We start from the raw sequence: 26,073 nt of genomic DNA, 5'->3' as shown, positions 1-26,073 counted from the left end.
AACAGCACAAGAACAGAAAATTGCAAAAGGAAAAGAACAGAACAAAGGCTACACATTACACAAATCACAAGCAACTTCCACACTTACCATACCACTGTACTTACCACAGAACATAAGTTGCTAGATGAAATAGTTTATACATCATGCCAAGATGTATAATGCTTTGCCCTTCTTAGGAAATGAATTCTTTATATGTCATAGTCTAATTTGAACTATGTGCTTTTTGTATTAAAAAAAAAAAGAGAGCCACCTCAACGAATATTTTCTCTCACACACACACACACACACACGTTACCTGTATATATTTATAACAAATTAAAAATGGCTATTTAAAAACAAATTCCAAGTAAACACTAAAAAATAGCATCAACCACAACTTAAGAAGGTTAAAAAACTTCCCCACTTCTTGCAAAATCCTTATAAAGGCATCAGTCCTGTTGGCTATTTTTTATGTTATTGAAGTTTATATAAACTAGGTACAAAACCAAGTAATTATTTAACGTTATTAAAGCTTAGAGTAGTTGAGACAGAATCGCATTGGTAAATGAAAAAGTCTTTCTAAACCTTTTTATCTTCCTCATGGTTGTAATGTATTTTTAAGTACACAAAGGTTTAGGACAGAGAAAATATTTGAGTTTTCTCCAGGTTCTTTACAGGATGCTGAAGTTGATAACCAGACATACAAACTGAAAAACAGTAATACATATGCTTATATATAAGATACAATTAGGAAATATATTAAATATCATTTGAGCATCAGCTTATGAAATACACGGTATTTCAAGTATTTTAAACAATCCATGCAAGTATGAAAACATCTTAATTGCAATCAATTTGCTAATGATGAAAAGTTACTAAAAACAAATTGAAATAGCACAATTCAGTTTTTAGATTTAATAAAACTTCTTAGCAAAACACTATTTTAGAAATATACTACATTGTACAAATATAGAATTGCACAACAGAAATACAAAACCACATAAAAAGACTGCATTAAATATATTGATTTCCAACTTTAATTTTTTTTACATTATAAATTATATTACTGTTTAAACTGCACTCAAACCTGCATTATAATACCACAAAACACAAAATTCTAAACCCTATGAGACCAAAAAATGCATTTGAAAGTTTTTAGCTGTGTATTTCTATTTACTACCTACCAAAGTAACACCTCTGAAGAACCTCAGTATAATAAGAAACTATTACATTTAAACTTTTTCTTAATTAGGAAAACATTAACAAGTGTTATTTTAAAAATTAAATCTTTCCAAATCACTGTAAATGCTGATGATTCTTCTAAAACCAATACCCTTAAATTAATATTTTGTTATAATCAATGCATCTTAGAACCCTCTAACACTATAATTAGGGCCCTACTGAATTTATGGTGGAAGTGGGCTGCACATCAGGTCCTTTAATCTAGCAGGTTCTCCTGTAAGGTTCCCCACCCCCACCAATCGGTGGAGGGGCCCCACTGTTTGCTCCTGATTGGCAGGGAGGCAAAACTCATGGTTTTAAATATGGCACTGTTTTTGCCTCTTGACTGGTCAGCAGCAAGCAGCAGGGCCACAAGGATCCCTCAGCCAATCAGAAACCCACTTCCACTGTGAATTCCGTAGGGCCCTATAATATATAGTTTTATATACAGCCATCTTTAAAATAACATCTACACTTTTCCTTGAACTTATAAACCATTACTACCTTACTTTTGAAAAAGTAAAGAAGTCCACAACAAATTAATGATTTCATAGTTTAGTCTACTTGACCCTATTGCTAATGCTCACCTTCAAAAATATTATAATTGAGCCTGATGATATACTGCAGTTCTTAGAATACTAAAATGTCAACTATATGAAGTCATAAAAATTTGCACTGAGCATCCAGTCAGTTCATAAATGGTAATTAAGATAACTGCATTATGTGCTGTGGAAGAAACAATGGTAAACATATATATCACAGACTTAGTGTAGTGTAGAAATGAAACTAGCTTTAGATGAGTTTACTCAAGTATTAAAAACTACTTACTGAAGCAGTACAGAGCTCCAAATTTATTTTTTATTTACTCTGTTACTAAGCAGAATAAATTAACCAGAATTGAGCTTTGGGTCACTAGGTGCAGACTCCTTCTGATACCCAAGCCAGCTCAGGCATCTCTCTACACTACACTGCAATCTTTTAAACCAAAATGGGGGGGGGGGGGGGGTTGTTTTTTGGGTTTTTTCGTTTTTTTTTTTTTTTTACCAAAAACATATAGGATTTCCCCTCCCCTCCTCCCCCCAATTTAAATCAAATCAAATCTTTTTGCTTGGTTTTTAAACATTCTCATTCTGGTGTTGCCACCTACCTCTTTCAAAGTTGTGCTACAATATGAAAATCAAAGCAAAACTGAACATAGACAAGAATGAAACTAAAGTTTAAACGGTTCAAAACTGTTCTTTTAGTAGTGGATATATAGATATATATCTATATCTCTATAGATCTCTATATAGCTATAAAAATGTGGAGATATACATCTCCACAATACTAACATACAAATATTAGTTTTGTCAGTCTTGCATTGGACTTCCAAAACTATGTCAATATGGAAGAAATCCAGCAACTGGGTATGAAGACAAGCATCAAAGCGAACTCTTATTTTCACATAAGTGTCTAAAGTAAAAATGCATCCGGTAATAGATTAATCCATCAATCTCCACGCTGGCTCAGTCTTTGGCATTTGCCAAACAAAAACTATAGTACCTGTGCCAAATCCTGAAAAGAACTTAGTGTGGTTTTATAAAATTAGATCACAGTCTACTTGCATCTAAATGATACAGCTATATACAGTCTAACTGACATATCTGACATATTAATATGTCAGATAATCTGGGATCTAACATATTAATATTTAAGGTATTCTTTTTATGATAAAATAGAAAAGCTGACTCAAACACTCAGCTTTGATGCTGCACTTTAGACCTGTAAACTTAAATGGAATGAAGCTGCAATTTTCATGATGATTAATGATCTCCCAAACTAGTAAAATATCCAGTCCTTAGACACAATTGTATTCAGTACATTACTATGGACAGTGAATAACTCCAAGACAAATCATGGTTTGTAGTTTCACACTAGTGAATACTGCAATTGCAGCACATCAGTTTAAGCTGTCAAATGTACCGACGAGATAGAAGGAAATGTGGGTTATACATGTGTCATCACTGGGCACCGATTAAACAAAAAAAGAAGCATCTAGCAAGAAATAGAAAAACATAGCTGTTCAGTATAAATCTTGGCCAGGGTAGAATATTAAAGAGCAATGGAAGTCATTACAATGTAATACTACATAAGTAGCTTATTCCTTTGGACTTTGAGTTCTTAAAAAAAAGAAAGAAAAAAAACAAGCAATGACAACAAAGTTCTGTAACGACTTCTTTAAAAGAAACTGCTCAACAGTTCTCAGTAGACAACAATGTCATTGACTGACACCTATAAAGGAAGACTCTGGTTTACTTCATGTTATTCCAGGTGTTTTACTAAACCAAAGTTAGTACAACTGTAACAAATATAAATTTTAAAAGTACTTAAAATACATTTTAATATTAAATTTTATTTACATTTTAGCCTGATAATAGAACAACCTCCAAGAGGGAAAGGCTTTTTAACTGAATTATGCCTATTTAAAACACAGGAGAAGGTCCACTACTTAATTTTTTTTTTTTAAATGATGAAAACAAGTTGGTGTTAGTTGACTGGAACCTGAGTTATCGGTTATCTGAACCACTGAAAGAATTCCAAGAGTCTATACAGCCTCCCCACCTCTGTCTTCGCTGTGGAGGTGGCCTTTGTGTACTTTTGTGAGGTGGTGTCACTGAATTCATTACAATAGGTATGGATATTTGATATTCATATCGATCCAACATCTGAGCAATCTTCTCACGTGTGACCCCATGTTTATTCCTCCTACAAAAATAAAACATTTAAGTAAATGTTTTCATATTTTTAATACATTTACAATCTTTTTAAGCTATGGCAGAATATTTCATTTGGCCCCTTCCATGCTTCCACAGAACTGTTAATTGCCGTTTAATGTTCTTTCCATTTTCAGGATCTGAAGAAACCAAATGGGTTTTTAACATTACATAACCATATGGTTAATTATAGTTTAAATAGACATACATTCATTATTAAGTCATTCGATTACATGCATATGGAAACGAACATGTTGTAGTATGTAAAAGTTCAGATTTAACTGCATAGTATTTAAAGTCTAACAATATTAAAATTGTGTTGAATCTTTTTAACCACTATTTATTGCATATACTGTATGCAATATATTTAATACAATACTAAAATCTTTTCCTTTATGTTGAAATGTGGCATTGACAATGTACATAAACTATTCGAGAATATTTCTGTCTTTTTATCTGCCAGCTTCTAAAGTGATTAGGGGTATACAAGTGAGAGGATGAATGAACGCATGGATTTAAGACCTCATCTATAAAGTTTGCAAGAATAGGACAAGAATGTCAAAAAATTATACAGCATCAAGAAATTTGCTAATAAATGAAACACTCTGCATAAAGTCTTAACAAGTAATGAACCATTTTATGCGGATCAAGTTATATGGACAGACTATTTTAAACACGTCTAACATTACCTCCTAATCCTATCCGCAGATATATACTAAGAAATAAAATATAAGATACTCTTATGGAAAAGAAGGTCAACAAAACTGTCTCACACTTTACCCCTGCAAAGAGTTTAGCAAACAGAAATGACATACTAGGTCAGACCAACAGTCCATCTAGCCCATGATCCTGTCTCTGACAGTGGCAGGGGAGCATTCCATAAAAATCACTGAACTGGACAGATCTAGAGTGATATATCCCCATTCAGTACCTTCCCTGGCATCTACCATTACTAGTTTAGAGATGTCAGAAGAAACATCTTCAACCGTTCTGCTGAATAACCATTAATAGATCTATCATCTATGAATTGGTCTAGTCTCTTTTTGAACCTGGCTATGCCATCTGCTTCCTGTGGCAATGAATCCCACAAGTTAACTATGCACTGTGTAAAAAGGTTGTTTTGCATTAGGTAAAAAAGTAGTGGACAAACTCTACTTGTTCACTCAACAAGTCCAATCAGCACATGGCCAATTAGGAAGAATAAAGTTTCTAAAGAAAAAGCAATTAATATAGCTATTTAAGCTGATACTTAAGAGTGGTCTCCTTAGAATAGACATCACCTCAAGATATATGAAATATGAATTACCAATGTTTAATATTTAGCAGTCAATAGAAAAAAATGAATGAAATCAAACAACTAAAGTCTCCTTCAGAAGTGAGCATTAGAAGATTACCAATGAGGTAATGCAGGGGTGGTAAACTCACACAACCCGCTCCCCCCCAGCCAGATCTGGAGTGGGGCTCCTTGCAGGCCAAATCCAGATATGGGGGTGGGGGGAAGCAGTGGTTGTAGATGTTGGGGTGAACACAGCCATTCTCATCCAGCTGTCCCTAATGGGGCTCTACACTTTGGATTTTGGTGGGTCCCCAGCCCTGACTGTCCTGTCCCCAAATTCCCAGCCCCTCCTGGAGCCCCATGGGCCAGATGACATACCATATTTATTCAAATCCAAAATAAGGGTTTTTTCCCCATTCAACACAGCAAGGGGAAATCTTGGATTTGAATACAGAGTGGGGTAAGACAAGTGGTTGCAGCTGCAAACCAGGCTCAGGGTCAGAACCAGAGCTGCTGCTCCCACCTCCAGCACTGCTTACTTTCAGTTGCAGTTCCAATTCTGGCCCCACTGTGACCCAGAGCACACAGTGACTTCAGCCCCTGGCAGGAGCAGCAGGTCCAGCTCTGATCCACCACATGCTCTGTGCTCTGCACTAGAGTGGGCCACAGCTACAGTCACAACTGAAGTTAACTGGTGGCAAAAGCGGGGGCAGAGCACAGGCACTTGGAGGCAGGGAGGTCAGGCCCCCAGGGGAGCAGGTGCTGGGGGGGGGCGTAGAGGCAGAAGTGTGGGGAGGGGGGACAGGTGGCAAGGCGTGGGAGGTCAGTTCACTTGATTTCCCTACCTCTTGACTCTACCACCTCCTACCTCTCCACCACTGCTTTCCATGTAAAGAACCTAATTATTGCAGGGTCACCTTAAATTTGAAGTAGTCTTGGATTTGGGTAAATATATTAGATATATGGGCCAGATGTTTGATGTCTATAACCTAATGTGATACTGAACTGAAAGGCAGATAAAAAGTATACTTGGTCAAGGGCTTGGGGTGGGAAGGGTGCGAGAAGAGCAGGCAAATATATTAACATGACCGAATACATTTGCATGTTTGGATATAAACTTATTTTTCCAAGAGTTGTTGTGCTTATATCCATTCCACTTAGGCATATGTACCTACTGTGTTCAAGATGGAAATTTTGGATAGGAGTACCGTTTGGACAGACCTACTTGCAGATGAAGGCATAAAAAGGCTTGGCTGTCTACAGTCAAGAAATTGATCATTAGAAGTCCAAAGATAGTGTCAGAGGAATGGCATAGAACGGATATTAGCACAGCACATGCCAAAGAAAAATGGCTACTATGAAGACAATTAGCTGTTTCTTCTTTCAAGTGATTATGTGCTTATACAGGCAGACAAGGTTCTTTTGGCAAATATGATATCTTTTATTAGACCAAACCAAATAGTTGGAAAAATTCTTCTTAGCAAGCTTTTGGGTATAAATATCCTTTGTCAGGCTGAGGAAGCATCTGCAGTTGGTGTGTGCTCTTCCAGTTTTGATGATTTCATAGTAACTGTCCATTATGATGATGAAGTTTTAGAGCCTATCAAAATGGAATAGAGAACTGCCTGGCCAAAATCAGAATCCAAATGAGTGAATGGAGTAAAGCAAAACATTGATAAAAGATGTATAGTTAGGACCATGTGGTAGATTTGCAGGTGTCCATATTGGAGCCATTATTTAGGACAGCTGTTTTAGTGAAACATACAAATATCCTGGAAGTTTGAGTTCTGTGAGGTAAAACCTAGCATTTTTTCTGTGTGCTTTTGAAAAGTCAGAGTCAGTATTGCCTCAGCTCTTTATCTTTCTGCTAAAGAGATGAAAACTTGTGATGAAGCTTCATTCTATACTGATAGATAGAATTTGAAAGTGTTATATGAATGTCCAAGCAATGAAGCAGCAAGGATTTTTGTGGGTTCTACCTTTTATTGAGCCAACTGTATAGTTGTGAGAGAGAGGGTACTTCCACTTTCTGTGAAAAATAAAAAGATTACATAAGATGTTCAAAGGAGTTAGAATAAAGATCCTCAGACAGGGTATCAAAAGATAGGAGAACTGGTTTGGGCTGTAGCCCTTCCTGGTCCTTTACTGGAGCCATTGTTGTTCTATCCAGGTATGGTTTTTGTCTTAAAAGATAGTAATTGATTTTCCTTGAAGTGACCGTGCACTAAGGGTGCGCCCCAGAGCACTCCCCGGCAGACCCATAAGTGGACCAAAAGTACTTCCAGTCCACTTCCAGGTTCACTGCTGACCACATGAGGGCCCCACCCCCATGCTCCTGTGGGACGCTCCATGAGCCCCAGCATCGCAGCAATTGAGCTGTGCTGATACCTCAAGGTACGCAGAAAAATCTTTTAAAGCTGCGTCTATGTCTAAGTCTCCAAATCTTCCTGAATGTCTCTGAATCGATCTGGAGGGTTCCGATTCAATTTGGAGAGATTAAAGGGTCCTCTGATTCAATTTGGATTTGGAGATTTGGCCACCGAATCGGGCCAAATCTCCACCAAATCAAATCAGGGACTGAAGCTTTGCACATCCCTACTGTGCACCTATCCATTTCCTCAAAGGCATACGTGTATTCTGTGCACTCAAGCCACAGACTTCTCTAACCATGGGGAGAGAGAAACCATAACTGAATTTGGGCTTTGGCCAATTCTGCAGCACTCTGATGTTTTTGTTGTTCAGTATTTAAGAGTACAAGGCATAATAATAGGCTTATCGATGATGATATCAAATCAAACAGAGCCTAAATGAAGAATAACAGCAAGTCTAAGATTTTGTTTGGTGTTATATTACAAAGCACTTCCAAGGCCATATCTATACTACAGACTTTTAGCAACATGGCTAGGTAAATCAGGGCAAAATTACTTGTATAAATTGCATTCATACTAAGAGAAATTTGCCAGGACAGCATTCCAAATGTGCGACTCAAATAGCTGTATTGTAGGTATGACCTTTACCTGATTATGGAGGATAATCAACACAATAGTCTTGATCCTAAGAGGTCACTGGAGTCAATGGCAAAATTTTAATTTTAATAGTAAAGAAGTAAGGTCAATTAAGGTGAGGAATAACACTGTACACAAATACAAACTTGAAAACAAAACCATACAAATAAGTTTTAAATTTCACTTTTTCCCCCACGAGCATTCAGAAACCAACCATTTTCCAGTCAAACTTATTTCTCTATTTATCACACCTCAACAGGTCACCCAACGGCCATAAACTCTTAAGGGATGGTTTCAGGTTAGATGCAAGTAAGAACTGCTTTACGGTAAGGGTGACAAGAATCTGGACTAGACTTCCCAAAGAGGTGGTACAGTCCCCAACCTTGGAAATCTTCAAGAAGAGACTGGAAAGACACCTTGCTGGGATAATTTGATCTCAGTAGTATTCCTGCCCAGAGCAGGGGGGTTAGACTTAATGATCTTTCGAGGTCCCTTCCAGTCCTTAATTTCTATGATATAATTGTCATCTCAATCCAACGGCTTCTTGTCCTGAAAATTTTGTATTTCCAGAGACTATCAGAAATAGCTAAAAAAAGACACAGTACCTGGAAAAATACGGAAATATAACAGATAAGGGCAACTCTGTATTAGGCAGCACCACTTTTGACCAAAAGGAAATGGTATGTGGCTGCCAATAGGAAATCAGGGATGTAATTCATTCAAGGTTATGTTTAACTACCCAGTCTTAGCAATTAGTTAGGGATGATGCATTTTCTATCCCAGTCCCCAGAAGAAAAGATAAAAAAGTAACTAGTAAGGAAGAGCATTGCAAGCAATAGGGCCAAGTAACTGAGAAAATAAAATTAGTAATTTATTTATCTATTTTGTCCAAGGGCAGAGCATAATACAACAACATAATGCATCCTCACTGGATGACAATTTTCTGACTAAAAAATACTATGCTGAACACAGAACTAATGTACATTACACCTCAGGTTAATAAATACAGGCTCTGCTTTAGTGCCACAAAAATTAGTGGCAGTTTAGGTACAAGGATCATCATCTTATCAGATCTGTTATATGCAAACAAAGTAAAGGCCAAACCAGTAACATATATTTACTTGGTGCTTTAAAGGACCAATTTCACAGAGCTAAAAATAATTACTGTATTTCATAGTAGTTTCATAGTAGCTAGAGTCAGGAGGGCCCTGAACAGATCATCTAGCCTGACCCCCTGCCACAGGCAGGAATGAATGCTGGGTTCACAAGACCCCAGACAGGTGATCATCCAACCTCCTCTTGAATTTGCCCAAGGGAGGGGCGAGGACCACCTCCCTGGGAAGCTGGTTCCAGATTTTGGCCACCCACATTTATGAGAATGTAAGCTGACTCTGAATATAAGACAACCCCCCTAAAAACTACATTCTATATTTGGAAAACGTTATACATTTTTTATTGTTTTCCAGGAATAGAATATAATTAATGGAGATTTGCCTTGAATTTGTCACCCTCCCACTGCTACAACATGGAAAAAATATCTTGGGAGATGGAGGGGGAGGTCAGATGGCCCCCTTGCCCTCTGCTCCCACAACATCTTTCCCACCTCCCGACTATCAGGCCCTGCTCTCCCCAAGCACATGGAAGTGAGAAGCAAATATGAAAACACTGCCTCTGAAATAAACATGTCTGTAGTAATTTAATTAATCCAGAATTGATGCATTTTAACTTTTGTGAAACTCCTGCAAGTTTTAGCACAGGTACTCTATAAACACACTTTTAAACAGAACTTTTGTACCTACTTATATATAGTACAAATCATGCATGATATTAGTCCAAAGCCATCAGTTACCATATAGTTAATTTGGCTGGACCCCAGCAGAGTCAACAGTATTTCAAGCCATGGTGATCCCACAGCTCAGCACTGCTCAGTATGCGTGTCCCAGATATCTCCCCACAAAGGAGCCACGTGCTAATTAGCCCCCAACTCATGACTGGAACCAGGTGTTCTTGTCACAATCCTCCTCAGAGCCTTCAAAAATGTATAAGAGGAGATGCAGGCCAAACTGGTCTGACTGCACCTCACAGAGGGTAGGACCACACTAATCATATATGATAGGCTGAGAGAGGGGGTGACAGAGGGATTTGGGGTGAACTGTTTGAGGCGCTGGTTGGTGATGTTTCCCAGACACTTAAGGCTGGCAAAGAAACTGGAATAATTGAAAATGGGAAAGAAAGGCACAGCTTAGCTGTGGCAGTCAAAATGTATTGGCTCACCAGGCCTTGAATAAAGAGTTGGGGCTGAGGGGGATTGAGCTCAATGGGCATTACCATGTCTGAGTCAGAGGGGCTGTACTAAGCTATTCTTGTGGTAGTTTCCCTATCAGCATGTATGGGGGAAATATAGGCCATAAGTTTTATAGTCATGCTCAGTGTTGGGTGCATTTAATCAACTTCATAGCTGATTTCATTGCATATCACATGCTGCTTTTGGCAGCAGTTTAATGATAGACAAGGTATTTAATGACATTTCTTTGTGTGCAAATGAAAGACAAGGAGCTTTTGCCCCCATGCTGATTGGGGCGGGAAAATTCATCTTATATCTAAGTGAATGCAGTATGAGCTGAATTAGTTGACAGAAAAAATAATAAATTTTGTATACTTGTAAGTAACTGAGAATTATTTTAAATGAGAGATGCAATGAAACTTAAATATTTTCATGTAGGGCCCAATATAAGTGCTAATGAATCTACTGATTCATTGTTATTGCATCTCAAAATTAGAGTACAATGCCAACACAAAGGAGGACTCGGATATCACACTAAATGACTGAAGTAGTAAAAATCAGATAAAATTCAAAAGTATAATCATGCACTTTGAGACTAATAAGAATTGGAGCTATAGGAAGCAACTAGGAAAGTCTTTAGTGTATTAGTCAACTACAGAATGATTATGAGCTACCAAATGGTATTGCCATGAAAACTTCAAAAACTGTACAAGGCACTTGCAAGAACTCATCTGGATTAGAATCTTCAAAAAAAGGTGGACTCAAACAGCAATACGTGCTGAGAAGAATTGCTAGGATGAATAAGGAATGAGGAAAGCCTATTTTACTAGAGGCGCCTAAAAACAGCTTGGCTTATTTAACTCTGTAAAAGGAAATATGAAAGGGAATCACTGCTCTTCAAATATACTGGGGGAATAAGCACCAGGGAAGTAGAATTGCTATTTGAGCTTTAGAATAAGATTGGTGTAAAACAAAATGCATAAAAAATAGCTATTAACAAACTGAAAATAACTACCAGATAAGTATTTCTAACCATAAGATAAAGGAGATTCTGGAACAGGCTTCCTGTAACCACATACAGATGTTCCATTTTTGCTGGGAGAAAAGCCTTTCTTCTAGCATAAACAGAGCTGTTATGACTCTGTTTGAGAGCTTTGTTGCAAAGAGCACTGACTCTTTTGCTAGAAGGTATATCGGGTACCAGTGAGGAAAAATTTCTTCAGGATCTAAATGGAACATCTATACACTGCTTTTGGGTGATGAGGACACTCAATAGCCCACAATCCTCTGCTCTTCCTCCCTGCCCAGGAGTGAGCTGTCAGGGAGCCCTGTGGGGATCCTGGCTAAAAAATTACTCCCCTCCTCCACAGATTTCCCTGGAAGGAGAATGCCCCCCCAAACCCTAATCAGCTCACTGGCAGCAGGGATGCCCTTCTTCTGCAGCAGGAAACCTCCAAGAAAGAGTTCCCACTGTGATAGAATGCCCCTGCCTTGCCCCACACTGCTCCGGGCAGACAGGGCAAACCAGGCTACCATGCTGTAACAGCAAAGCTCAAGAGACCTGCCGCTGTAGCGAACTGCCCTCATCATCTTTTACACTGCTCTGAGTCAACCCTGCGGTGGCAGGAAGAGGCAGACTGCCATGATCCAGCTATAAGTCTGTCTGCACCTTACTTCCTCAACACAATGCCCCACCTTGCACTCCTCCACTTTGGCCCAGAGAAGTGCAGAGAGCAGAGGTTATTCATCTGTGGCAGGAAACTGGATTGTTCCCAGAGGAAAATGTTCCCTCCTCCCTTCAATCAGCTGATTCATGGGTTGGGGGGAGGCTTTCTTCAGGGGCTGGAACTCTCCCAGAGCTCTGTGACAGATGCTGCTTTTCCACAGCTGCCAACTGCCTATTTTGACAGCCAGCTCCCTTTTCAGAGAAGGGAGAAGGCAGGCTATCAATTAAAGGGCTCTCCTAAAGGTAGAGGTGGCCAAGGGAGGAGCTATTTAGTGCATCCTGACTGGAGAGCTTGCTTGTGAAGTTCTCCAGCCACAAGGCTGGAATACCGGTACACTTTGGCTTCTGGCCTATTTTTCTATTGGTAAGAGTTCCTCTGATATTCCTACTGATACAAATTTATGCCTGTACACAGCCACTATGAATAGCAGGAGGCAAAACAACCCTACTGCTTTTAAAATACAGGTTGATCAATTTATGACAGAAGTTACCATGGCATGGTTGCCTGTAATACCAACAGTGGACCTGAAGATCCAGGAGCTTCCTTCCTGTCCTATATTCCAACATGTGTATTACATACCCCAAGTCCACAATCCACAATGAGGAAAAAAGGCCATGTTGATTAAAAATCAACCTGCTTGGAAGGGAAATGAAGACAGCTATAAAACTAAAGAAGCCATATAAAACAAGAAAGTTCAGTCTCTCTGAATGAGTTAATCTATAAAGTGCCACCCTGCCCTGTCTTCTGCCATATAAAATAAATAGAAGTAAAGGAAACTGTTCAAAATAAACATAAATCTAAAGCTACAAACCGTAGAAAATTAATAAGGGAAATAAAAAGAATATAAGAAGAAACTATGACTAATAATGTATAAAAGGCAAAAGGTTGCAATAAATATGTGTTATGCATTTAGGAAATTGAGAGGTTGTTTAATGGCATGCTTTCTATTCTACTGATAACTTGGTACAGTTTTTAACAGCAGGTGCTGTAGTTAGACATTTTTTATAAGTTACATCCATGTAGGAACAAATCTCCATTTTAATTTCTTTAAAAGGGAAGGGGGAGCTACCGTTGCACAGAAGTGTGCATCGGGTGTTACAATCCTACTTTTACAGCTACATGATCCTATAGCAATAAAAGTTAGCTCAACTGCCCTGGACTTGATCCGAAATGAAGCAGTTAAAATTAGAGTGGTTTTTACTAAACCTGTATTGCTACAGAATCATGTAGATGTAACAACTGCATCATAGGAGACTGAAAACAGCTATTTGATATTAATACAACTGTTACATATGAGATGCATCAACTAGAAAGGTTATGGAATCTCAATCCTTGGAAGTTTTTAAGAGCAGGTTAAATAAACACTTCTCCTGAATGGTTTAAACTGGGATGATCCTGCCTTGCACAGGGGGTTGAATTAAATGACCTCATGAGATCCCTTCTAGCCCTGTTTCCTATAATGCTCTGATTTGTCTATATCCTCTAACATTAGTGTTGATTTTCAGTAATTTTTGGAACACTGTGGAAGTTCCAGAAGACAGAAATACAATATTGTGTCAATATTTCAAAATAGCTAACAGGAAGACCAAAGTATTTATTGGCATGTCAGGCAAAATACTATATTTAATAATATTTAATATAGAATTCAAGTAATAAAGAGCTAAAGGAGGGAAATAAACCTAATTAGCATCAGTTTAGAGACAACAAATTATTAGCTCACTTGCTAAAATAGCAGTAATGTTTTATATTTAGACACTAGTGTATGGCATTCAAATTGGAACCAAATGATACTTGACTAAAAAAATAACATGATACAAATTCAAAAAAGCATGTACTAAATTGATAGCAGACTGGCTATCTGAAGAGTCTGGAAACTGGGAATCATCATGAAGTTAGTGACTGTTTCTTAGCCCTTCAGTGCTTAATATTATTATCAAAAACCTAGAAATAAACATTAAATCATCACTGACCAGGCTGCAGATGACACATCCTTATGTCTGACTGGCTCTGAGCCAATGAGCTCTACCATTTGACCTTCTAGTACAGTCATTCACACAGAAAGCACAAGTCCCAAATCCAGGATTCAGAGGAATCCCAATATCAAGCTCCTTTTATTTATATTTCCTCCTCCCCAATTCCCCCATCTGCATTTAATACTTTAAAAACCTTTGGCTTCAAATGAGATACTGAACGTCACTAACTGAATAGGCACACAGTTAATTTGTTATGCTTCCTTATTCGAACTGGAACACAGGGGTCTTCACTGTTCTGCAACCTTTCATTTTTTCCCACTTCACTTTAAGGGTTAATTCCACCTTTGCTGTACATTTCTAAGCTGTCTACAGTCTGCCTCAAATATGAACAATATAGGCAGACATCAAGTGAAAATGTTGCCTCTTGTCAGTCAACCTTTCACTCATAATCCACAGAATCTCAGGGCACATCTACATGTTCATTAATGCACAATGGTTACTGTGCATTAAATTTAGTACTTGTATAATTGAGTACTAAATTAATGTGGCAACTGGAGTTACTATATACTAGCGGCAACATGCGCCTTTTTAGTGATGCTAGAGTGCAGTAGCCTAATGATATTAGGCAACAGCGTATTAGCACTGTTTGTGCTGTGACACGCCACTGCGTAGTTAGTGTCTTGTGTAGACGCATTCTTTGGCGCCTTAACTCAGGGGCAGGCAAAATATGGCCCATGGGCCAAATCCAGCCCACCAGGCCATTCTATTCAGCCCACAGGACCCCTAAAAAATTTAGAAAATATTTATCTGCTCCAGGCTGCCTGCAAAAGAGGACAGGAGCAAGGGGCAGCAGGACCCACGGTGATCTGTCAGTAGGAGGCAGGAACCCAGCCCAACACCAGGCCATTTCCCTGGTTCCTGCCTGCACCCTGCTCCAGCAGCATGTGGCTTCTGGCTGCATAGCCCAACCAGGAAGGACGGGTGGTGTGTGTAGGGAGAGGAGAGCGAGAGAGTGCAAGCAGGCAGGGGCAGAGCATGCACGTGTAGGCAGAGGCAGAGTGTGCATGTATGTGTGTGTTTGTAGGGTGAGTTCCACACGCACACCCCACCATACACATGCACCCACACTCCGCCCCCGCACTGCCATGCATGCAGACCCCCACCCCCCCTCACACCCCCCAGCCACCCTCCCCACAAACCCCATATCCACCCACACCCCACATATCCACACACACACCCATGTGCTCTCTCACCCACATACCCACACACCCACAGCCCCCCACAAACCTATACCCACCCCTCACAATATACAAGCGGAAGAATTATTTTTTTCTCCTGTTCCATTCCTGCCTCCCATTTGTCACTGACTTCTGCCAAGTTTGCTTGGCATAAGCAAAGCTCCACAGACTCAAAAGCAGCTGAACTGGATAACAAACAGCAGAAATTAACAAGAAAACTGAGTAGTGTATGGACATCATAACAGATCAGATCAATAGTCTATCTAACCCAGCATCTTGTATCCACCAGAAACAGATGCTTTTGGGTTGGGGAGGAAGGAGGAGAAACTTAAAAAAATCATATTCCAAAATTTGGGTTGGGGAGGAAGGAGGAGAAACTTAACAAATTCATATCCCAAACCAGCCACTGCATACAGGAATTTTCTTCCTAACCTCCTACTGATTAGCAATAAAATTATATCCTTATGCATGAGGCATTGAAAATGTTTTATACTGTCTGTTTTAACTTTTGATGTTGTCACCTATATAATATCTCATTTTTTTATACCTTTTAAGCTTATAGCTTCCACAATGTTTTGACTTCCACAGGTTAACTTAATTATCCATTGCATAAAGTGGCTCTTATGAATCCAATCAGTTTTCTACCTATGTCCATGGAAATTTCACTACTGACCTCAGTTGCAACTGGATGGTACCAATTCTGTTTATTCATGTGTCAACAGTTAAATTAACAATATGTTTAAATAAATGTAAATAAAAGTACTTATTAGTAATACACACATTATATTTATGGGCCAAGATCTTGAAACAATATTCAACCAATTTTTAATAAAAAGTAAAGAAAGTAACTATGATACCTATTATAAATTGTGTCTTACTTTTCTAATTCCTCAGGGTCAAACTTCCACCATGTATCTGGCTCGCGGAATTCTACTATGTAGCCTTTTTCTAGAGCCTACAACAAGCAAAGACATACACATGAAAAGTGTAACTTTACCAAACTCTGCATTGCAAAACAATACAGAAAAATGCATAGAAAAATATTAATAACCAAGTTTTTACTATTATTAAGTATAATGCAGTGCTAGCATGCTGAAATGTAGTTCACTCCCCACAAAGCAAGCCTACAATTCATCCTGGGCTAAACATATGCGATCAAATTATCCCAACTGAACCATTACCATCCCTGTTAATGACTATGCCAAAAAGTTGCTATTCCAAAGGAGTGTTAATAAGAAAAACCTATCTAGACAAAGTAGTCATATTTATCATTTCAGAAAGTAAGACTACAAAGAAAATCATTTTAAGAAAAAAAATAATTTAGGATATTTATATTTACCATTTCTACATACGGCTTCATTTCCCAGGCTTGAGTATTAGTATTGTCTATTATAATTGGAGATTTTCCCTGTTCCATTGCTTGTCTTGCTACAATAGGATAATAAATTAAATACAGAATTAATGCTTTAAATCAAGTAAAAGGATGAAAATAAGCTATTTGTTCTAGAAGGTATTTTATTAGCTTTTCTATGATGAACTGATCTAATCTGGATTGAGAAGGATTTTTGTGGGTGGTATCTTTTATCAGACCAACTGCATGGTTGGGATAGACTTAGACAAACTCTTGAAGGCTGTGTACTCCACAAACCTGAAGGAGTTCCCAACCATGCAGTCAGTCCTATAAAAGTTATCACCCACAAAAATCCTTGCCTCTTGCCTATTTCCTGGACCATCACAGCTACACCATCACTCCAAGTCAAATATGGATTTCTATTTCATTAGATTCCATCTGAATGAGAACTGAGACTTTGCTTCAAGATAAGTAAACAAACAGTAATTTACTTAATAAGGGTGTACAAACACGGGTACACATAGGTAACTGTCATCCTCTTGCTTCCAACTCCAATATATCAAAGAGGCATTGGTCTTCAGCATGGAGACAGGAAGGATGTTGGCCATACAACTTCTATATACTTACCTTTTCAAGCAGTTCCTAGAAGGACAACTGTACGAGCCACACTATAGAAAACATTACTGTTTCAACAGAGAACACAAAAAATACCTTTATGAAACCTATACCGTATTCAAAAATCTTCTGTTCCAGAGCTGCTAACATTGCATATCTAAAAATAAGCATTACATGCAAAACAAATTCAAATAGCTCCCTAAGACAATCAATATTTCTGAGCAAACAGAAACAAACTATTTCTAAAAATACATATAGATATTTTTCATATTATACACAATTGTAAGCATATACATATACGCGCACACACTTTCAAACTGCTGGGCTGGGCAGTATGTATTTATTTATTATTTATTCTCCCAAAACAGGCATTTGCCCTTTTAATTCTCGAAAGAAATCTGTCTTAAGAGTTGCAGAACCAAGAGGCAGAAGCAAAACAACGGTTTAGTGCTTCTACAGTTGCTAACCATATAATAATTTTTAAACATTAATACAACTTCTATAGAATTTTACTTCAGCAATACTGTAATACCTGGCACAATTTAGATAAGGCACATTCAATTTTAGGGTGACACTGGCAGTGATATCTGTACTTAAAACTGCCTTATATTTTTCAGTCTAGAGTCTAGGACCTTTCTGTTGGTTTTTGAAAATTTTGCCAAAAGCTTGAATATTTCAGGTTGCTATTTTTTATGCTATGTATCCACCTCAGGGGGATTTTTTTTTAAACATGCTACTGCAAAACAGTTCAGAGCAAAGATTAAGGAAAAGTGAAATGTTGCTTTACCCATGTTAAATTCTTAAAAATATTGTTTCACTGACAAACATTAAAAACCTCTAAGCTTTGGAGATAGAACTTGAAATATGGAAGTTTACTCTGTTGTTACCGGATGCAACTTTTCTTGCCTTAAAATGAATGAAAGGACTGCATAACATGAATAACAAAGGACAAGGAATTTCATCTGACAGCTCCTATACTGATTCCATAAACTTCGGTTGAGCTACAACACTTTTTAGAAAGACGTTTAATACTGATTTAAAGATTTTCTTGTTATACAGAGTCCAGAGTATTCCTACATATTTTTTTCCACTGGTTAATCATCCTCACTATAAAAAGCACTTGCACTTTGTTTTCAAATCTGAATTGGTCTGGCTTCTGCTTTCAGCCAGTCTGTTGTGTTACGCTTTGTTTCCAATTTTGAAAAGGCCACTATTACAAAAGATTTTCTTCCCCATACAGATCTTATAAATTGTGATCATGCACCCCCTCTGAACTTCTTTCCTGTTAAATTAAATAAATGAAGGTTTTTAATTTCTCACTGTAAAAGCAGTTTTCACGTGTCAAATCCTTCTTGCAGCTCCTTCCCAAGTCCCTTCCAAATTGTGAAGATCACTTATAAGAAGTCTGTTGCCAGAACTGGACACTGTATTCCAAAGCAGGCATTTAGACAGCATGGGCAAGGAAACAGCAGCTTGACTCAAAGGTAAAAGCACCAGCACAGAAACAGTGCTGAATACAAGCAGAAGGGAGTGAAGTCAAGGGGGGTGGAGCCAAGGGATGTTTTTGGAGGCATGAGATGGAGGGATGGGGATATAGGGGGATAATGGGCAGCAGTGACGGAGACAGGAAAGAAAGGTTTATAACCCCTTTAGCACATGCAACTCTAGAATCTGGAACTGAACCTAATATTCCCAAGTTTTAAAATTTCTGACTGGCATATAACTGAAAACCCAAGGGTAAAGTAAGTCTCTCAATTTCTAGACCCAAATAGAAGATAACAGCCTACTGGTGCAACTCGAAAGGGGTACACATGGGAAAAAACAATGACCCAATGGTCCAAGTATTGTATCCCAGGAGTCAGTAGGTGTAAATGCATCAGGAAGGTCCTAGTATGGCATGACAGCAGCAAGGCTAGGCCCCAAACTCCTGCAAGTTCAGCAGCAAGACTGTTACTTCTTTAGTGTAAATAGTTCTTTATACAAGTTCCTGTAAAGAGTACATTGTTTCCAAACCAAAAACCTCATCAAGACACCAGAGATTGCATTCAGCAGCTCACTTGCCCAGCGCCAGTTCAACTGCTGCTTCAAGCACAAGCTACACTGCTCAGGCAATAGCTACTGCTAACTCCTTAGCAGCTGTGAGAGGGTTAAACACTGGATTGCATCACTTCCTGAGCCAGAGAGAAATGGCAGCAATTACAGCAATTAATCTTCACGCTTCTCTTTCAGTAAAGAAAAATCAGCTTACAACATGCACCTCAGTTTTGGAGAGCTAATTTTTTGGGGGAAAGGTATATATGGTATGTGAGTAAGTGTGGTATTTGATAGCGCAGGTGACAAAAACCTTTCCCTAAAGTCACAATTCTGTTGATGATGCATGCGAAGATCAAGAGTTCCACATAAAATTTTAGGTGGATACAGGCAAGGATTCAGCTCACTTTTTTAAACCTAGAAAGTTCAAGGGGGGAGAAGAGGATGCAAAGGTTGCAAGGTAAATGCTCATACTCAGAAAATATGAGAATCAAAGTTACATATGCAGCCTTAACTTAGCCCCCTTGTACATTATGATACAGTCTTTAATTGCATGTTAATGTAATTTTTTTTTTCCATATAAGCCCTACCTCATTCAGTGCACAGACTGGACCTGTCCTGGAGGTGAATCAAGAAGGTGCAGTGAAATTGTCAGTATGATCAATGCATCTCTCACTTAATGCAGAAGTTGGAAGGTATGTAACAAATAAGGCAGGTGACTGCAGGGAAAAAAAGGATTGTCTTATGATTAAGGCACTTGAAGAACATCCTTCATAACTGGAGTCTATCCCTGCATCTGCTATGTACCTATGTGATGGTAGGCAAGTCATTTTTCACAGATGGCCACTTATTGTACCTACTTTATTTCCTGATTCCCTAACTTAAAATACTTGGTGTCACATTTGTCAAGTGCTAACCCTCACCTATAAATCTAAAATCAGTTTAAAACATACTTTCAACATACAAAGTTACATGAAAGTTTAATACTCTGGGGGAAAAAAAAACAAACAATGTGTGTCAAAAATTGGGCACACAACATTTGAGAATGTGTTTGATAAATAAAACCCTCAATATATCAGTATCTCTGAACCCTGGCTGTAAAAAGGGAATTAAAGTCCCACCTGCTTTTATGGGCATGATAAGATTGCTTCACACGTGAAGTATTCAGAGTCTTAGGTGACAAGTGCCACAGAAAACACCCATGCGGAAGCTATTAATGCCCTACTTCACCACAGTATTAAAATAGCATGGAGTAACTAAGAAATGACAACCCACACTGAATGATGAGTATGGATTAAAAAAAAAGTAATACCTACACATTCAGTGATCATTGCCCAACCTGTACACTGAATGAAGCAGAAGGAACATGGAAAAACAGTTCTTTACTGGGGAGAGTCAAGCAGTTATCACATACACACATTTACCTGGTATTCGCCTGACAGACTGCAAGGATTTAAATCAAAGGAGAGCCGAGTGAAATCTCAGCAGCTGCCGGGGGGGGGGCTGCAGTGGGAAACACTCACTCATGTTTGCTCACTCATATGCACATCCATAAAGACACATAAAAAAACAGAAAAGAAGCCCACAGTCAGCTTCTCCCAACTCAGAAAGGGGTGTAACTAGATTGAGGGGAATTTACGGAAGTTTACAGAGAAAGATTACAGAATAGGTATATCCCATGCATCCCTGATTGTTTTAAACTGTTGGATACTACTCTATTTTCTCCCATATCACAAATCCTCAAAAAGATATACACCTTGTTTTGGGAAGGCACAATGAAGGGAAGGGAAGATTTTTCCAGAATTATGACTGAATCCTGACTGCGTGCCTGAATCCTGACCATCACTGCTCAGCCAAAAAAAGGAGCGAGAGAAAGCTACATCTTTAACCCTCTTACAGCAGATACCAAATTGGCATCAACTAGGAAAGTAACAGTGCAGCCAAATATGCACTATGTCCCTCCCTCCCTACCTGGAAAAGGACAGCACTGACACCCACTACTCTTCCGCTCTGGAATAGTATAAGGTTTCTGACCAGTCTGCAGCTACTTCGCCACCACCTGTTGGCTGCCACAACTTCTGGGAACAGAACAGGGTTAAACTAAGAAGCAGCTCGACTCAAAGGCAAAAAACACCAGCACAGACAATATACTAGACAATATGGTAAGACAATGTGGTTCTCTCACTCTCAAATATGTAGAGAGGGATAAAAGTAGCAAAGCCTGAAGAGCAAATTTGAGAGGAACTCAAAAGGGGCCTAAAGTTTAATCCTAGAACCATGTAATTAAAGACTATCATAATATATGTACACAAAGGGACAGAATTCAAGTTGAACAGACAATCTTAAGTTTGAGCACTTGATTTTGCAACCTTAGCATTCTTAACACACATCATGTCATAGCCAATATTTTTAATTGACTGCAGTATCAGATGGAACCACTGCATTTAATTTTCAGGCTGATGAAAATTGTAGGAGTCTGAAATTTCAACAGATAAAAATCAAGCAGCAGACCTGCAGAATTAGCCTCCAAAGTAATTCAAGTCTTCTTATATTGACAACAGACAATATTTAACTTCATAAACATTTTATAAATTATTCTTGACTAATCTTAGGGTGAGAATTATTCTAGGTTATAGACAAAAGCACTTTAGCAAATGTACCCCACCACTCCCTACCACCATCTACACAGAAATGTAATTATTGGCTGTTTGCTTCTAAAGTAAATATGGGTGGGAATTTTTCAACTGAAACATTGTGTTTAGTGCCCTGAGAAAACCATGGGTTTCTTGCTGAAAAGCCACAGCACGTGCACAGGTAAAGCATAGTTTTTCATGGATTATCCACCAAACTACCACCAATCTCGGCAAATGGGTTCTGGTAGTTCAGTGAATATTCTGTGGGAAAAAAAACAAAACAAAAAAACTTTAGAATATTCTGTGGGAAAAAAAACAAAACAAAAGTACTTTCCCCATGCATGTGCAGCAGGCAGCCACACAGCCAGCGGCAGCAGAAAGCCAGGGGTAATGGGTCTTAGCCCCCTCAAATGCAAGGCAGCACAAAGGGCCACAGGGCAGCCCGGGTGCAAGGCTCCAGGCGGCTGTAGCAGGTGGGGAGGGGGGCGCGCCACACACAGACAGACACAGAGCCTGCATGCAGACAGGACTGCTACAGCAGGTTAGTTGGGAAAGCGGCATTGGGGGGAGGGGGGGGTAGATCGAGACCCCCACAGGTTTGGAGGGAGTGGGGCATGGGCAGGTGGGGCCCCAGGGTGGGTTATGGGACGCTCTGAGCCTGGGCAGCTCGCCCAGGGACACAAGGGGCTTCCTGCCGCTGCGCGCACCTTAGGATCTGTGTGGAGTGGAGGCAGGCTGTCTACTGAGGGCTGGGCTCTGTGCCCTGCTGCTCTTTTCCCGAGAGCCAGCTCCAGGAGCCGGCGGCAGCAGGCACATGCGGTTAAGCTGCTCCTGGGGCAGGAGCAGCGGGGTACAGAGCCCAGTTCGCAGCGGGCAGACCACCTCCGCCCCATGCACAGATCTGGGGGGAATGTTCCACCCAGGCCTCTCCAGAGGTGCGCGCAGCAGCAGGATCCCCCCCCCAACCCTGGACAAGCCGCCTGGGCTCAGAGCGTGTCACGACCCAACCCGGGGCCCCACTCACACCATTCCCTCCCTGCTGTGGGGGCCTCAATCTGCCCCCCCTCCCCCATGCCTCTTCCCAGACTTACCTCTTTCTGTCTCTTTCTCAGGGCTTAAACAGACATTACATTGTGTTAAAACAGCCTCCATAGTAGCTGTTTTAACACAACAAAAAGTAACCAGCCACATGTTTATGCTGTTTGTTTTTACGCTAAAAAAAGACCTGTTTTCCACAGAAATGGCAGATCCACAATAAAGTTGCGGTTTATCTTTCCAAGATAAATTTAACGTGTGGTCAAATCTGAGAAACCCCCACAGTACCCTGCTTCCCCTCCCCTCCTTCAGCCCACTCAGTGGGAAGCTAGTAGGCAGCCAGGCAGAAACTGGCTTCCAGGCAGTCTTGCCCTGGTTGCCTCCCAGCAGCAAAGTAGACAGGGAAGCAGCAGAGGCAGAAGCTTGCAAGTGGGACCAGTCTCCAGTCTCAGGCTACCTGAAACACCTTTAAAGTTTGCAAAGGCAAGCTCTCCAGCCAGTGGGTGATAATCAGGAACAGCTCTAAGATCCACCAAGTCTCCAAGAGAGCTAGTCAGTGAGGACAGACTCACCAATAGGCTTGCCTGATTAGCTGCTGCCACCATGACAACAGCTAATGGAGGTCAGAGACAAACGCAGCAGTGGAAAGTCTCTGCCCTTAGGCTGCCTGTGAGCCTGTTTGAAAGGGCTTGTAGGTAACCTGAGACTGGAACCCAATAATCAAATGCAACTCTGGCACTTTGCTGGAAACTGGAAAATGTATTAAGGCTAATTAAAATTATTAATTAACATTTGGAGTTTCCTCAGAAAAGACCAGCAGCAGAGAAGGTAACCTCAGACACCAGCTATTGTAGGGTCAGAAAAAAAATGGAGGAAACTTCAGAAGGTGAGACATGCAACATGCTGCTAGTAAGCAGCTATGGCTGATTTTCCCCAGAAGCTTCAAGCAGGAGGAAGTACACATCTATGAAGCAAATCTATGGGCCCAAGCACAAAGAAAGGGAATTTTTGCCTGCAGTCTTCCCAAATCTGAACACTTCACAAACCCATATATTTGTGGTTTAAGAAAAAGATAAAGTATCTTCCTCCATTTTCTATTAACTGATTAAGACTTGTATACAACAGTGATACAGTAACTTGCGTTTTCTACCTCTAAGAGTAATCTAAAATAATTTCTCTTATACATTCACACCTCTCTTCTGGTTCCAGTCATGAGCATCACCAAGCTGACCAGCATTATAGGTATATCCATCTTGCTGATTAAAATAGTCATCAGTGCTGAATACAACGCCATCACGACTTTGACCAAGTAGAACACTGACAAACAAAGGAAAAGAACAAAACCATTACAAATTATCCAAATCTTATTCTTTAGGAAGCAACAATAAAATGATATTGTAAAATTCTCATGGCCTACAATTTATTTCGAGTTTCTTAATACCTTCAGATCATACCTAAATTTCTTTTACATGCCAATTTTTAACACAAAATTAAGCACTATTCTTTTCTCTCCACCACTTCCTTACATGTTTTGCTTTCCCCGCATACAACAGAAAACATGTTTTCACCCATCTCCTTACAGTCCACATCATGGTAGATTCTGACCTCACATTCTTTTAACATATTTATACTCACAAAAAATCTGGGAAATATTACCCCCATTTTGTAACTGGGGTGTAGAAGAAACACAGTCACAAAGGGAACTTCTGGTGTAGTTGGGAACAGACTTGTTTCTTTTGAGTCTTCGGCAACACCTCAGGCGAATGGCTTGCTTTCCTTCACCTTCATCCGTACTGATCTAGCACAAAGTTAATGCCCAGCAGTTTCTTTATTACTAGACCAAGGACAAGAGTCACAAGCACCTACACAATCTTGCAGGACCATCTTACTGAGCAAGTTCAGGACTGGAATGTAACATTCACTCTTGCTAAAAACTATCCTTAACTCATACCTTAGTTTCTCACCTTATTTTAAACAAGTCTTACATATGATTTTTTCACATTTTAAACTTCTCTCTGAGCAAAAAAAGAAATCTGTTGACTCCCACTCACCAGCTTTTCCTAAACCTTTAATGGAAAACCCTGTTTTAATATTAGCATATGTTATCTTTTCCCTGTTAAGAAAAAGTAGTCATTCCTTCATGGAAGTAGGATTAAAGTCATTACCATACTATCAATCCCCCATGTAAAAACATGCCTTAATAGTTTCATAGCAAGAGATTTTGTCTCATAAATATTCAATACACTATTATTTATAAACAAGCAACAAAAAGAACAAAACCAGCAAGGGTAAGACACTTTATTCAAATGTCTGTGAAGAAAACGTTATCAGTTAAAACGTTTGTAAAAAAGAAAAATATACATTGATGTTTATTCTTTGACATACACATGCCTTTTCACCTGTTCTCTTGCAAACCTAGCCCTCTAATCCAGGGGTGGACAATTATTTCAGGCGAAGGGCTGCTTACCCAGTTTTGGCAGGCTGCGGAGAGCTGCATGGGTAGGCCGCCCACCCCACCCTTGACAGGTGCCCCGCCCCCTGGTCACCATCTTGGGAACAATGTCCCAATGTCTTGGGACCAATGTCCCAGGGCCAGCACCGGTGGGGCCCAGAGAAGAGTGCAGGCTGGCAGGGGTCTGCGGAGCCGGGCTGGGCTGCATCCGCAGGGAGAGGGGGAAGCTGGCCCGGCTCCATAGAGTCCCAGCCCACCGGGACCTTATACACCTGCTGCCCTGCTCTGGGTCCCCCCGACGCTGGCCCTGGGACACTGGTATGGGCCCCGTGCTCCCACTGGCCCCCCAGCCCCGCAGTACAGGCCGGGGGCAGCACACAGCCCCGACGCCCTGCTTGCCAGCAGGGAAGAAGCTGGTGCTGAGCACGGGGAACAGTGGCACCTCACCCGCCCCATGGCTGGCGCTCCCTGCTGCAGGCGTTCGCAGGCCCCCCCGGGCT

General features: G+C 39.9%; 1 protein-coding gene across 3 annotated transcripts in view; it reads right to left on the bottom strand.

The window, feature by feature from the left end:
• Positions 1-26,073, bottom strand: part of N4BP2L2 (NEDD4 binding protein 2 like 2) — an 88,761-nt gene that overhangs the window by 42,757 nt on the left and 19,931 nt on the right. For all 3 annotated transcript variants that reach the window (XM_014521109.2, XM_025207086.1, XM_025207085.1), the window contains 4 exons: positions 24,314-24,438; positions 16,796-16,884; positions 16,335-16,411; positions 3,802-3,945 (listed from right to left, as the gene is read on the bottom strand). In XM_014521109.2, the coding sequence (XP_014376595.1) occupies positions 3,802-3,945; positions 16,335-16,411; positions 16,796-16,884; positions 24,314-24,438 (435 nt within the window). The remainder of the gene's footprint in view (positions 1-3,801; positions 3,946-16,334; positions 16,412-16,795; positions 16,885-24,313; positions 24,439-26,073) is intronic.

The sequence above is a fragment of the Alligator sinensis genome, unplaced genomic scaffold (genome assembly GCF_000455745.1).
Source record: "Alligator sinensis unplaced genomic scaffold, ASM45574v1 scaffold406_1, whole genome shotgun sequence".
Lineage (NCBI taxonomy): Eukaryota > Metazoa > Chordata > Crocodylia > Alligatoridae > Alligator > Alligator sinensis.
Note: the sequence above shows the minus strand (reverse complement) of the source record. Positions and strands in the feature narration are given on the sequence as shown.